General features: G+C 39.8%; 2 protein-coding genes across 10 annotated transcripts in view; one reads left to right on the plus strand and one right to left on the minus strand.

The window, feature by feature from the left end:
• CtBP (C-terminal binding protein) overlaps window positions 1–14825 on the plus strand; it is a 28377-nt gene that overhangs the window by 8617 nt on the left and 4935 nt on the right. For 2 of the 5 annotated variants that reach the window (XM_065495950.1, XM_065495949.1), the window contains exon 7: window positions 1134–3454. The exons of the other annotated variants lie outside the window; for them this stretch is intronic. In XM_065495950.1, coding sequence (XP_065352022.1) covers window positions 1134–1202 — 69 coding nt within the window. In that variant the 3' untranslated portion in view covers window positions 1203–3454. Of the gene's footprint in view, window positions 1–1133; window positions 3455–14825 lie in introns of those variants that run through there. 5 annotated transcript variants of the gene reach the window in all.
• Window positions 2465–14082, minus strand: gl (glass). Of its 5 annotated transcripts, none has more exons than XM_065495943.1 (6): window positions 13836–14082; window positions 10710–10966; window positions 9491–9740; window positions 9029–9084; window positions 8887–8962; window positions 2465–6769 (listed from the first exon to the last, which is right to left on the minus strand). In XM_065495943.1, the coding sequence occupies exons 2-6, from the start codon at window positions 10913–10915 to the stop codon at window positions 6035–6037; spliced, it is 1323 nt and encodes a 440-aa protein (XP_065352015.1). In that variant the 5' UTR covers window positions 10916–10966; window positions 13836–14082; the 3' UTR covers window positions 2465–6034. The 5 variants fall into 5 exon arrangements, with proteins under 5 accessions (XP_065352015.1, XP_065352016.1, XP_065352014.1 ...); XM_065495944.1 differs by having other exon boundaries at window positions 9503–9740; window positions 13836–14080; XM_065495942.1 differs by having other exon boundaries at window positions 8887–9084; window positions 9491–9722; window positions 13836–14081.

Here is a 14825-nt window from a genome sequence, read left to right on the forward strand (position 1 = left end):
GAATTTTATGGACTTCAACGGACGTTTATGTTCATATGTTAAATTTGATAATTTGAAATCAGTGTTTTCTTAAATTTTCCTAATTGCCTGGTACAATAAGTTTTTTTACACAGTTGCAAGTTAGCTCAGTCAATTCCCAATGTTATGAAGCATAATACCTTGATTCTTTTAATTTGGTAGGGCAAAAAATAGCTAGAAAGTCGGCTTTTATTACCAAGTCAGATATTTTGCTGAAAGGACTTCGCTTTTGATTTGGCGTGCAACAAAAGATTCCTCGTTCACAAACCCATCCCTTTTAAAATATTTGAGGCATCGGTCACGCTGCAACTACAGCAAAACACGATTTAGCGTGGATGAGCTGAAGCAGCTCTGAACTTTGTGAAAAGTACCACTTGAGAGGCGGGCGGGCTGCGTTGCCGCACTGTGACGCACAATACGACTTGCGCACCGCCACCGGCCGCTGTTCTGAGAGGTGCTCGGCTGCGTTTTGCTGTGCAAAGTGAGGGTTAAGCGCCAGTTGTTTTTTCTCCTCCTTGAATAGTGCGTTTGGAGGGCAAGCACAGGCAGGCAATGGCGAAATGCATCAAAGCTTGCACAGCAAAACGCAGCCAGCCGACTCCCTGAACGGATGGCCAGTAGCGTTGCGCGTGTGATTTTGTGCGTCACAGCGCCGCAACGCAACCAGCCCGCCTTTCAAGTGGTGCTTTACACAAAGTACAAACCGGTTTCTGCGCATTCGCGCTAAATCGTGTTTTTGCGGTACTCGCAGCGTGACTGACGACTCTACTAATTTAAATGTGATATGTTTATGTCGGGGAATATTTTTTGCACACCAACTGTATAGCGGAGTCCTACTTTATAATTTGTCTCCTCTAACCAATACAAATGATGCAAATATTCTTGCATGCGAATATATTGCAACCCTGCTTCTCTCGCTTAATACCCCATTTACCTCATATTTATGCACCTTTGTCTGGTCTGCCTGCTGTCACTCGTCACTCGACATAAATTTGCACGCTTCTTTTCTCGCGAGTTGTAGTGGTTAACTGTTGCATGCTCGTAAGCAGTGTTAGTCGCCTCTTGCTTGCTTTACACCGCGGCTGCTCAAGTCTAAATCGGCGATTCGATTTTAGCCTATCAGCACACCGGACCCGTCGAACCACCACTCAACCAAGGCCGAGTCGTCCGAGGCCGTGCACTAACTGCCAGTGCCAACCACCCCACGTGAGACAAGAATGACAGACATGGCCGACTCGCAACATTCAAAACGGACAGAATCCGTCTCACGCGATGCCAGTGCTTAAACCTCTGACGCGTCCCGGTCCTCCCTCGTCTCTCGGACGACCGGCACGACTACCCACAAGTACAAAACCGGGGAATAAGTAGATTTTCGATATAACGGAAGCTGCTTTTGCTCTTGGATGTGGAGTTAGAGAAGTGGTGGTGTGTTGAATTACGACAGCAAATAGGAGTGAAGCATCCCATGAACTAACAGTGCTCACGATCGTTCATACGGGAGGAAAGACTTGCGGAACTGAGCGACCGCGATGGCGTGTGTGTTTGAGCAACCTTTCGCAAAGGCCATGTAACTACAATTATCGAAGAGGACGATTGATTATTTTTTTCATCATCCTTAAAGTTAGTCTTAACACTGATAATATAACTACGGTAACGCATACAACATAAGAATCATTATATAACGACGTAAAATTACACAAAAAAAAAAACATAAATCGTAATTTAGTGCAGTTGAAGATGATGCGGGATGAAGATGAAGACGATGTTAAAGGGAATGATGACGACGATAAAGTTGATTAATTAATTTGCATTATTGTAACAATATTATTAGACACTACGTAATGGCAACCTCGTCATGTATGATTTGAACCTTTCGTCACGCAAGCAAACGGAAAACCCAGCACCACTCAAATCAGAGCATATTGCCGGCAGCAAAGCGGATTTGTTGTCCTTTAATTCACCTTCCAAACAACGTCCGAGGCACTGTGCTGCCCATTTTGGCTAAAAAAATATAAGGATTTGTTAAAACTGAACTAGCTTCAATGGTTATAGGGTTTGTGGCATAAAATAACAGTTAAGAAAATTTCTCCTTTAACACTGCGTCCCCCACACTCTTGTCTTTTATATATAAAAACATATCGGCCCGTGGTCGTGCCATTTTTGCAGTGGCCCTGGAAAACAAACAAATTCTTACCTTGTGTCTTGGATTGTGATTGCAACAGTGGAAAATCAGTAAATGGTTCCGAATTTTCACAAAGTGTGCCGAGTTTGATTTGTGTAAATATCAAAATGGAGATTCTAAGGTTTTTCAGGTGACTTAAGTCCCCCAAAGGATTTCTTTGTACCCACTCAATAGATTTTTATTTGAAATTTTACAATTTTTGCATAATTTCGCAACTAGGCTGTGAAAATTTGGAACCAGAAATGAAGCAGGTATTAATTAGAATTGTTTTGTTTTGGCCTGCTACAGTATTAAACAAACACTACTTATTAGAGCAGGACAATTATTCCCGTGAACACTAAGATTGCCTGCCAAAATCGCGCATGGCTTGCTACGACTTTCCAATTTGCCCAGGCGGTAGCACGCAGTGTCTTTTTTTATTCATTTTGGCAGTCGATCCGAGTAAATAATGTCCGAAACTTTTAAATTAGCTGGCGGAAGGCATCTATCCGATCCTAACACTTGAATACTTTTGAAACCTCTCAGCTTCACGCAGATGCGATTTTCAACGATCAAATTGTAAGATTAGATTTTTTAATGACTGCAGCGCGAATATCTGAGCATTAGCTGCAACTAAATTGTTTTGTAAAATAGACCAGCCTTTGAGCTGTGTTGTGGAGAATCTCTGTTTTTTCCGAATGCTGCGGCCCTGACTTGGACAGACAGGGTTCACCCTGGTCAAAGTCAAAGTACTTTGTTTACCCTTAAATTTATTTGTCCAAGCGTTGTTTTGCAGCAATTGGGGGGCCGTATTTTGAGACTTGATTTGCGCGGTTGGGCCTTTTGGCGCGGCTAAACCAGTTTGGTCGCGTGCGTTTTTAACTTTGCATTTATAATTTCGCCGCTCTTTCGGTTCATTTGTAGGTTCACGTTGGATTTCGTCCCTTGTTCCACTTTGAACCCTTGTTGTACTAGTGATGACACACGCATACACTTACACACGAACACACACGATATTTTTCTATTTATTTTTTAAAATCGACAAACTTGTCAAAGCGAAGATGCAAGGGAACCAATTTCATCACGCAAATTAGCCAAACAAAAATATTCGCTGTTGATTAATCATGTGTATAAAGTGTGGACCTCTGAATAATCCGACGAAATTGTTACGCGATTGGCAACCTACCCAGCAAAGTATCTCTCATCATGTTTTATTTTTGTTTATTTAGGAAGTTTCTGTATAGATTTTTTGACAAAATAAAAAAGTGCAAATAATCGGGATTTTTATTACGAATCAAACCAACTGTCTTTTAGCTTTACTATTTATTTTACAATAAGTAGTGCTTTCAAATGTCACGCAAAGTCGCACTAAACGTGTTGAGAATCAGTGCGGTGTAAACAAATTTAAGTCAAATCGATAACTAGAACCGACTGAGTGATCTGATGCAATGTAAACTTGCAACACAATCAATATTGTTCTCATTTTTCTTCACTTCCTAAGTGGAACAATCAAGATAATGGTCAAACAAATTGTCTTGAATCATGAAATATTTTATGTGTAATTTCATTAGTTAAGTGAAATTTCTTATCAGAAGTAGTTTGTTGAAGGCTTAAATTTGCACCAGCAGGAAACGAAAGAACAAATTTGTTCACTGCAAATTTTGTTTCATGTGATTTAAACGCAAGGGAAAACCAGCTAATCGATCCTCATCCCTCTGTCTTGATTGTTACCCACTGAAAGTGCTCAATATTTTATTTTTTACAATTATCTTTCTTATTCGACCCTTTAGAAGGTGCAACAGTAACGTAACAAAGTTACCGAATGAGCTTTCTTAACAACTAGTGACTTGGACATTTACTTCTTCGCACAGTGATCTACATCCAAAGTGCGACAAATGAATTTTCTAACCTTCTAATACGTCGTAATAAATAATACATAAATACTATCAATGGTAATGAGATCTCATTATCTTGCTGTGTTTGTGGCCTCTTAACATTTGTTCACATGTCTGAGTCGCACGCTTATGATACAATAATACACACGTCAAGTCGCCCCACATTTTCAACTCTTAACGTGCTGAGCAGATAAAATTAATTTCAAGCAGTGTCGATGAAGCGCGTTTTTATCATTTTGATCTCAATTCGTTGCTCTCTGTGTGGCTCCGTTGCCTCAGCTAATTACCAAACTCACAGCTTCGCCCGTGTCAATTACTCGCACAGTTGCTGTTGATTAAATGCTAATTTTGATGCCACTTAATTGAACGTGAGGCTCGGATTTCGACGAAACTTTTTTTCTGTTGCATTGAAGGGAATCTCTCTGTAATTTCGCTGCATTTGGTGTAGCTACAAGTCTACACTAGCAAAAAAGTGTGATATTTGGCCTGTCTAATTCATGGTTGCAAGGTTAATCCCCCTGACTTATTTTGGTATGAAAAATTGTTTCACCTCACTGCATATTTTTTTATTCAAAACATTAAAATTGCCGTTATTTTAGATTTGAGCAATATTTTCAATACGAGTGCTTTGAAGAAATCTGGAAACTTGAGTGGCCGAAATCGATTTATTATTTCCGAATTTCAATTTGTAAAGTCTTAAAACCAATCCGGCTGAACAATTCTTAATTTTGAAATTAAACGCGGATTTTAAAGTTAACCTTAAAAAATTAAATAATCTTTTTCACTTGTTCTCTTGCCAAAATAAAATATTAATTTTTATAGCCCTGATAGCTCTTTAAGAAGTGTGTTTTGTTTGCCTTCTAGTGAATTTTGCATGAGTGTTTGATGAATTGGAAATTTTTTGGTTAAAATCTTAAATAAAAAATCACTACCACGATGCTCAAATACATGAAGAAATAACTCCAATGGTGCTCAACACATAGGACGTTTAAAAAATTGATTGTATAGAGATGAACTTCACTTTAACACGAGTCTTTGGTTTTTTGAGACCTGTGTCACCGACAAAATTAACCCTCTCACAGATTTTGGGTCTAATAATAATCAAATTTTGTAGAGACGACGACTCGTTGCAAAAAAGTGCTTACGCAAATTGTAGCATGTTGGCAATTTTTCAATCTGAAATTGCAAGTTCAGCACACTTGAATGGTGCTCACAAGACAGTGCAATCTTTGACCCACGTATTTCGAAGATGAATAGTTGCGGAATCGAAAACTTGTGTGAGGAAAGGGGTCCAAAATGGCAAATTGTCCGCTCTTAAGGTCATAATTTGAGATCGCATTCTTGAGTTGGGAAATTCAGACTTGTCGCAGGTTCTTCCACTAAAGTAAAATAACTCGCCCACGTGCTTTTTCCGTGATTGATGGTTTTTTTCAGCAGAATAGAAATCAACTTAAAAAAAAAACTATTACTAGGACTGGAGGGAGATGGTAAATAATAAATAAATTGAGAAAGCTCGCAAGAAAAAATATAACTATATGTATAACTCTATGCGTTTTCTGGAGATATTATTATTAATTTTTTTTACAAATAAGCTGTAAAACATTAGCTGGAAAAACTAGGTGATTCCAAAATTCACCCTTTATATAATACCATCCTCACACAGGTTGACTTGTCAGGATCATTAGACAATTTTTTAAATAAATTAGCTACTGATTGGCGCTAACGAACTGAAAGAGCACGTGGACGAGCTCATTTTGAATGATTGGAAGCTGCAACGTCAACGATGATTCAAACGTAACGCAGGAAGCGTCCGGCACTGTTATTCAGGGCAGACACCGCACACGCACACTTTGGATCGCGTCCACGATTGTGGCACAAGAAAAGTTCAGAGTCAGTGCAGGTAGCGGCGCTGTTCCGGGGGCTGCGGCTGGTGCGTAGCGCAGAGGAGCGTCCAGTGGCGTCACGCAGCCGCGTTGCCGTGGACGCGCATGTGCCTGTTGAGGTTGCCAGACTGGGAGAAGCGCAGCAGGCAGAGCTTGCACTGATAGGGCTTTTCGCCCGAGTGGATGCGCAGGTGCTTGGTCAGCGTGGACGAGTCGGAGAAGGCCTTCTTGCACATGCGGCAGCGGTAGGGACGCTCGCCGCTGTGCGTGCGCATGTGGGTGGTGACGGAGGAGCTCTGCGAGAAGCGCCGGTCGCAGATGGGACAGCGGAACGGCTTCTCGCCCGAGTGTGTGCGTACGTGCGCCGTCAGGTTTGCAGCCTGGCTGAACGACTTGTGGCATTCGCCGCAGCGGTACGGCTTCTCGCCGCTATGCGTGCGCAGGTGCGTTTTGAGTGTGCTCGGCCGCGCGTACGTCTTGCCGCAGATGCGGCACAGGTTGGCCCGCGGGTTGCCGCCGACGCACTCGACCCCGTTGGCGTCAGACCCCGCGCCGGGCGGAGAGCCCACCGCCTTGCCGAAGCTGCTGGTGCTGCCGCCGCTGCGCCGCCGGTTGCCGAAGCTCAGCGGCGACGCTTTGCTCAGCACCGGCTTGAACGACGACGCCGCCACCGCCGACGCTGCGTCGCTGCCGCTCGTTGGCCGGAAGTCGGCCGTGAACGAGTACGTGGCCGCCGGCGGGTACGCCTGTGGGCTCAGCAGCCCCTGGCTCTGCTGGTGGTACACCGGAGAGCCGCTCGGCGCCCACTGCATCTGCGAATGATTAAACAACATTATTTCTTAATCTGTTACCTGAATAATTTGAAATTATTTTGTGAAATGTGAAACATTTTTTAGGTTCTCATTTTAAAAACAAATCTAAGCTTCTTTCACGCCTGCAAACGACAACCATTTCTCCGACCATTTGGGTCATACTTTTCGGCTAGTTCCATTCAGACCAAGTGCAAAATGCCCAATTTGGAGAGCAGCCGGTGAACCAAGGAAAGACTCCCTACGATCGGTAACCATTTCTGGCCCAGAAATAAAGAAAATAAATGTCGCCGAAAACGTTCTTTCCTCTTTGCATGACCTGGTGGGAAGTTTTTCGGATTTTTTGGCATTGAGAAAAAGGAAAGTTAAACACGAAAATACAGACTAGTGCTGTTCATAACTGGAGAGATAACATTTTTAACCTCTTGCCATGAAAAGACCCAAAGAGGCTTCTGATTGTTAAACGCTTACCAAGGTCGCATAAGGTCGTGTTTGATATTTTCCTCTTTTTTGATCAAAAAACCGTAAAAAGCAGAAAAAAATTATTTGAAACACTTTTCAAAGAATATGGGCATTTTAATTTGGGTTTAATGAACAGGACATACATATATTTTCTATCACGCTTGGAACCTTGGAATTTTTTTGACATTTATCGATGATTTTATTGGATACGTGGATTTTATCAGACAAAATTTTCGATTAAAAATTATGTACTTAAAAAGTACCGACGGATAGTTAAAAATTGATTTTAAAAAAAGTTTTTTGTTCATATTAAGCGAAATGTTGTTTGCACGCACTTTTTAAAGATAAATATTCAGATTTTCCGTTCGCGTGGGAATTTATGTAATTATGATTGGGCCGATTAACACTAATGGTTAAACAAATTAAGAAAATTTCTTAACTTTCTAAGATGGTACTGGAAAATTTTCTATTTGCTTGTGTGGTCAGGAGTTTAAAATTTCAAATGAATCGTGCGCATTAAAAAATCAATTGCAGCGCAGGTATGTATAGCAATTTTGCTCAATTCCAAGCCTCATCAGCAAACCTGACTGTGAAAACACTCACCAATTCCTTCTCCCGCCACATTTAGGCGTTATTATATTAGTGACTTGGGAAATATTTTCTTAGATGATTGTGCGTGATCCACCAGCAGCCTCTTCGGTGTCTATAGCCACCCCTTTCCCAATCAATTCTATTTTTACCTCATATGGCCGAAATTTATGAAATTTTCGTCAGCGATAAATCACTAATTTTAACGCATCCTAGGATTTTCCTTGCGAGCCGCAATTACAACGCAAAAGAAGCAACCTGCTCTGAAACACATTTGCCCTTACAAAAACTTCTAAACATTAGCCCCTATATATTCATTCCTAAAAGTAATTATACAGCCCCCCGTCGAAGAAGAGACAAAAAATGAGCCAAACGGCCTTATTTCTTATTCGTCTTTCAAGTCACTTTGCCGGGCGTGATATAGAGTAAGTGCTGATGCAAGCAGTCCAACAACAAAATTACGCCATTGATCCAATTTGTAAGCTAGCATACGGTAAACAATTTTACACATTTCCGCGGCGGCGGCTGTGGAATGGAATGCTCCGTCAGAGCGCCTGCCGTACGTCAATGGCTGCAACCGGCGCGGCTGCCTGTTGGCGCGGGTTGCCTAGCTCGGCCGTCGGCAGGGGCCGCGCGCGGGTTGCCCGGCAACGCAGGGGCCGCCCGACCAATGGGGTGTCTCTCGCTTAATCAATTGATGAGCGGCCGCCATTTTACATAATCCCTCTCGCATGTAATTCATTTGCGCAGCCTTTGACGGAGATCATTCAAAGGCAGCGATATTACGTGACAGAATTATAATCTAGAATTTTACTAAATTATGTACGTATGAAATGGGAGAAACCTTTAGTCTTGATTTAAAACCATTTGAATTTTGACAATTTGCCACAAAGTCGGAAACCAAAGAGATATTTAATTTGAAATTGATAGAAATGGATCGTTGTTCATATTTTAGTTTCCAGGACTCATTAAACAATCAGTTTAATTTGGTTGAGGTATTAAGAAAATTTTAAAAACCCCGGAATGATTTTTTGTTACTCTTTATAAATACTTTAAAAACTCTTTTTCACCTGTGGACAAGCAGCCATCTGGTGGTCAGGGACGTTGTATCCCATGGTCATGTTCATGGACACGTTTACGCTCATGCTGGGGAACATAGAGGCCGATGAGTGTTGCGTGTTCTGGCTTTGTTGCTGCGGGGTACTTCCGTACCCTGTGGGGTCACTCGTACAATACTGGCTTCCGTAGCCTCCGGTTGGAGACATCATCTGCACAAATTTAATCATCATAGTTTTAAAAAATCAAATTCAACTTCAGGTTTAAATGATAAAAAACCCAGGCTATTTCACTTATTGCTAAATGAGCATCTTTTTAATGGGTTAACTTAATTTCATTTTTGTTCCCATGAATTAAAAGAAGAGGATTTTTATTGTTGAAGACAGTTCAAAATGCGTGAAACTGTTAGAATTTTTCCAGCCATTGATTTTGAAAACTAAATTGGCCTAAAGTTTTCAAGTTTCAAGAAAATCAATGTGAATATACTTCTCCGTCTTCAGTGCTTAAATTTACGGCTAACATTATTTCTTACCATTAGTTAAACCAAAACTACTGAAATTAATTTGATGCAAAACTAAGTTATAAAAATTTAGATGTATTAATTGTTTGCAAACTCACGTATGGATTTACCTGGTGATGAGGGTGCACGGTGTAGGAGAGCTGCGCGGACGGAAGTTGGTGCGACGTTTGCTGCAGGGACGGGTAGGGCGAAGCGAACGAGTTGGGCGAGAGGGACCCGGCGGGGGCGAGTTGGCCTGGGTGCACGACGGCGTGTTTGAGCGAGAGCAACACGTCTGCCATGTCGTGGCCGCCTGCTGGCTTGTTCGACTGATCTTTGATGCTCAACTCTCTGCAAAACACCATCTCACTGCCTCACGCATTAAACTCTCATCCAGCAGCATGCAGTGTTAATTGCTCTCTACTATATTTCTGGTTTTAAATCAATGTTATTAAAGAAGCGGAGCAAGAACTTTCTTTTAAAATCATTCAAACTCGATATGCTGGAAAGTTTCTCAAACTTGCCGTGCACTGTTTTTTTTTTGCGGTATTTTGCAGTTTTTTCAAACTTGATTGATATTTACCTTTTTTAGTGGAATAATGTGTTAGTGTAACAATATATTTTCAAAATCCATATATACTTAATATATCAACAATTTAGGAGATTAATTGGACCATTGAAGGTATTTTTCCATAAATAACGACTTTCATCCGGTAAGTTAAATTAAAACTCATTTTGAGTTTCTTTTAATAAATTTGCAAAGCTTTTCAGCCTTTTCCAACTAAGCTGTTTTGAAGCTCAGATCAAATAAACCACATTGTGCGAAAAATTCCGTTGAAACTAGCCACAAAAAAAACAACATGAGACCGCAAAAAACGAGTAATTCCCATTCCCAGCCCTCTACAAATTTGATTTATTCAAGCGCTCCAAGAAGACTTGTGCAAATCATAGGGCTTTCGTGTAATTTAATGTGAAAATATCAGAATGATCTAGATGTACGTTATTTCTCATGAAATAGGATTACCCCACTTGGGACACCGATATTAAAAAACTCATCGAAATCAATGAATTCTAATTTTTCTGTGAAAAATGCAACAAACCACGAGATTTATCACCAAAATATCTTTTAATTCCTGATATTTCCTGAATCACGCTTAGTGATACCAAATAAATATTTAGAAAGATAAATTACCCTTTTAATTAATAGAAAAATCTAACGTTTTGGGCTATAATTTGCACCTGATCTTCGTGGATACCCTTCTGCACAGCTTCAGCGAATTTCAAAATCAGAAAGAAAGCGAGAGAAAAAAGATTGTGATTCAAAATGCAAGGACTCACTTGTAGGACGTGCCAGAACAGGGACTGAACGGGAAGAGACTAGGAAGAGGCTCGAGATCGAGAGTCGGCATTCCGAACGCTGCCATGTCGGAGCCGACTCCATTGGAGGCGGCAGGGTTGGCGGGGGCGGCGGGGTCCACCACGCTTGGCCACGCCTCCAGGCCGAAGTGCGCGGGGTTGTTGGGCACGTAGCATCCAGCATCCATGGCTGCTGCTCTTTTGGGGGTGCTCTGCTGCTGCTGCTGTTATCGTGTTGCCTGCGATCAACAAGTTATCCGGCTTCAACTTCAAAGCATTCATCAGCCCGCAGAGAGCAGGGTGGAAACTCTAATTAATTACATCATTGCCGACCCCCTGTCACCCCCCGCGCGCTTTTCATCTGCGCGCCGATTGGAATTGCTCTCTTTGCGGGTGCGTGCGCTTGTGATTAATTTTGGTTAGACGCTGCAGCGATTGCGGCTCGTGTCTGAGTAAGTAATTGCCCTGCTTTTTCATGCCTCCGACGGTCTTTGCAAATTGGAATTTAAACGGTATCTCTGAAGAAATGAAAGAAAAAAACGGAGGCAATGGCTTTACACTAACCTAGCCAATTTTTATTTCTAAATAATGTGAACTTTAATTTTGAACTTTAGTCTAAAAGTCTTATTATTTTTCTTACTTCTCAACAAATTTTTCAAAACGTAATTTAACTCTTGAAAATTTTACAGGAGTTACAAAGTACTTTAATAAAACCTATTATTAGAGAATGCCAAGGTGCAGCGCTTATTTTTTTTTTTATTTAAATGCGTTTGTACTATAATTTTTGCCATTTGGAAGATGTTGCCGTGACGTTATCTTTTCCTCTACTGATTTTACAATCGCTGTACTCCCACAAGCGAACACACAGGCATGGAAGTCTAATAAATTGAAAAAAATGTATTATTTTTCTATTTAAATTCAATTTGAGAGCACTATAATTTCAATTGTAAGTGACAAATAGAAGAATTTGTTTTTATTTTATTTTTTCGGGTAAATAAAACGTCTTGGCAGATGTTTAAGAACAATAATTAATGCTGTAAATTTAGTAATTTTGCTATTGAGTTGATGTTTGTGAAGCCTCTTATTTGGGTACATTACATGTCAACAAATTGCCTTATTCCATTCCTGAAAAAAATTTATGTTGATCTTACGAAATGATCATTGCATCATTCAAGACTAGATACATGCGTCACTTAATTTTAAAAAAATGGTATTGGTACCAAAGTTTACATCGTGAAATTGAATGGAATGTTAAAGAAATAAAATCCTGAAAACCATTTTGATTTGAGAAAATAGTCCCTCAGGGATAAAGCACTAATTTAAAACGGTTTGGTGTTAAATGTTGTTTTAGTAAAGCATGCAGTTGAAAAGCCGTTTTGTAGATTCTGTTTTTCTTTTGGGAAGACTGGCAATTTCGTGTTTGTGTGCTGAAGTTATAAGATTGCGCGTTTGAAGCGATTTAAGTGCTACTGTTGCGTTGAGCAAATTGTTTAATAGCCAGAGCAGTGAGTGGTGCGCGCGATATTTCAGGGGCAGCGTTAGTATGCTTCCTACTTTCGGTTATGTGTGTTCCAGCCATGCCATAAGCGCACATTACAGGGAGCTCGCAACCATCACTTCTATATCTGAAAACAAGTACTTCTGACAGTGAGGGGATGATGCTTCCTCAAAAGATTAAGAGAGATCGAGACAGTATAACCATCAAGAGGTTAAAATTTAACTAATATCTAGAGTGAATTTAACTACTGAGAATATTTTATTTATACCACATCTTGGGGAGGGATAAATTATATAACTGTGGCTTTTCTGGCTCTTGGCGATGAATTTAACATTTTGCCCCATATAATTAATTTATTTATTTGGTATTTTTCAGAATATAAGTAGTGCGCTTTCAACTTTTAATTTATAAGATTCGTAAAGAAAAAAGAAAAATTTATTTCTAAATAGAAATGTAAACATTTTGAAACATAGCAAAATGGGAAAAGGAGGTAACGCTTCCATAAATATCTATTTACTATGTATTTTAATTCAAATTTTTACCAGCTAAAAGGGTTTGATTAAAAAAGAGAAATTTGAAGATCCTTTATCGTAAATAAAAATGGAATCATTTACAACTAATAGCAAATGGTGGTTCTAACGTTATTGAAGTCTCATTATCTGCGTCTTATAAGAAAACCATTTTATTTGATAATCAAATAAACATCTTTTATCCATAAAGGAAACACATTTTTCCATCTATTAGAGAATTGGCAACTTCATCGAAGATTTGTTCAGATTACTATTAAATCGCTCATATTTTATTGATTTCTTGCGATTTGTTAGTTTTTAAGGAAAATGTGCTCTATTAATTTCAAGATCAATTTAATGTACTCTGTTTTCTCATATTTAAATGGTTGATTCTGCTTTGGGCTTAAAATTTGCCTTAAATAAAAATAAACTAAACTATGATGAATTTTAGTCACTATAAACACCAACTGATACATTATTAACTAAAAATATTTGAAAAAATATTTCAATTCGAGGCTTCAAATAGTTGCGTAGATTCTTACTAAACTTATAAAAACCATGAGCGATTAAATTTGCCTGGGAGAAAATTTAATATAACGAAAAATTCAATTCATGAATACAAAACAATTTAGAAAGAAGAGTATTTTGGACAAGCTTAAAACAGTAAAGAGGAAGCAAGCAAATGCAAATAGTTCTGGTTGATTAAAATTTTTGGTTTTAAATAGAATAAATGCATCAAAATGGGCTAAACTCATAAATATTTCATGAATCATCTTTTTTTTCAAGGAAAAAATCAGCTTGTGATATTGATTGAAATTTACACTTTAAGTGCTAGAAATAAGGAAGGAAAATGTATACAGAAGATATTAAATAAATGGAAAAATTTATTTGCACGGTAAATATTTTTGTAACAATTAAGCCGTAAGCTTTTTGAACGCATTTTATTGAACTATTTGCTAGACACTTAAATATGTCTTAATAAAAATCAATTTGCGGTCCCGCTCACTGCTAAATTATTTTAACAATTGACCTAGGCGCTTCGGTGTTTGCATAAAATCAGGAAATGTAGGTTAGAAGAGGAAAACGGTGCGTTGAAATTACCTGGACTCGGGCGGAGCGGCGGCGGCGGTTGGGTCCGCAGTCCTTGAGGCGCACGGGGGCTCCGCACCTTGGTGGCATTTTGCCGAACTGAATTACGACCGCTGCACTTGGGCCATCACTTGAACACCACTCGGGACACACGCACACACACACGCACCGAGCAATCAATTAATTTAGCACCGGCGGGACGAGCGTCAGCATTTCGGGTTCACCTCTGCTCAATGGCACTGCTCCCCTGATTGAAAAAGAAAAGCTGCCGCTGCTTGCCCGTCGTGTCAGTTGAAACAAACGGAGAGGTGGTGGAAAGTGGGTAGTAGTAGGAGGGATGGATTGATTCTTAACGAGGACGACACCAGCAGCTCGGCCGGCGGGCGCACCATACGTGCATGGCAGATCCGATTAGTCGGCCTGTCCACCGAGCTGGAAGGGCCCCCAACCCAACTCGCTCGCCGCGCAAACACCAACCACCGACACGTCACTTCCGAGACGTCACATCCCAAAATTTTCAGTAACTCAGGACGAATATTTTGATTTTGGTTTTGTCAGAAAAATCAGTCTGAAATTGATAAGTTCGATCAAAGGATATCGTTCTCTCTCGCAATTCATTGTAAAAATTAATTTCCAGATTTTCTAAAACTATAAAACCAATTTTAGGCTATTTTCAATTCAACCAGTCCCTTTGCTAAAAGGATTTTACAGCCTTCCATAAAGACAATTAATGCCAATCAGTAAAGGGTTCTCAAATTCTTTCATAAATATGCGCTGGCGTGAAATAAAAATATAAGCACTGCAAATTTTTAAATTTAAACAAACATTTTTTGGCCAAACATTTCTTCATCTTTAAAAAATCAACCATCCATAAGACTTTAGTGCCAATCAAATGATTCAAGTGTGAAAATCCTCAGTTCTACACAACCATAGTTTTGATAAAAAAAGCATATAAATTTAACATGCAAAAAAGCAAGCCTTATTTATAGGATACAAAACACT

The sequence above is a fragment of the Cloeon dipterum genome, chromosome X (assembly GCF_949628265.1).
Source record: "Cloeon dipterum chromosome X, ieCloDipt1.1, whole genome shotgun sequence".
In the NCBI taxonomy this organism is placed as follows: Eukaryota; Metazoa; Arthropoda; class Insecta; order Ephemeroptera; family Baetidae; genus Cloeon; species Cloeon dipterum.

Coding starts and splice junctions, on each gene's coding strand:
- gl (XM_065495940.1), bottom strand. CDS start 10,915: ATGGATGCTGGATGCTACGTGCCCAACAACCCCGCGCACTTCGGCCTG. Junction 9,741..10,709: donor TGTTCTGGCACGTCCTACAA/GTGAGTCCTTGC, acceptor TGCGTGAGGCAG/TGAGATGGTGTTTTGCAGAG. Junction 6,770..8,886: donor AGATGGCTGCTTGTCCACAG/GTGAAAAAGAGT, acceptor AATCATTCGCAG/ATGCAGTGGGCGCCGAGCGG.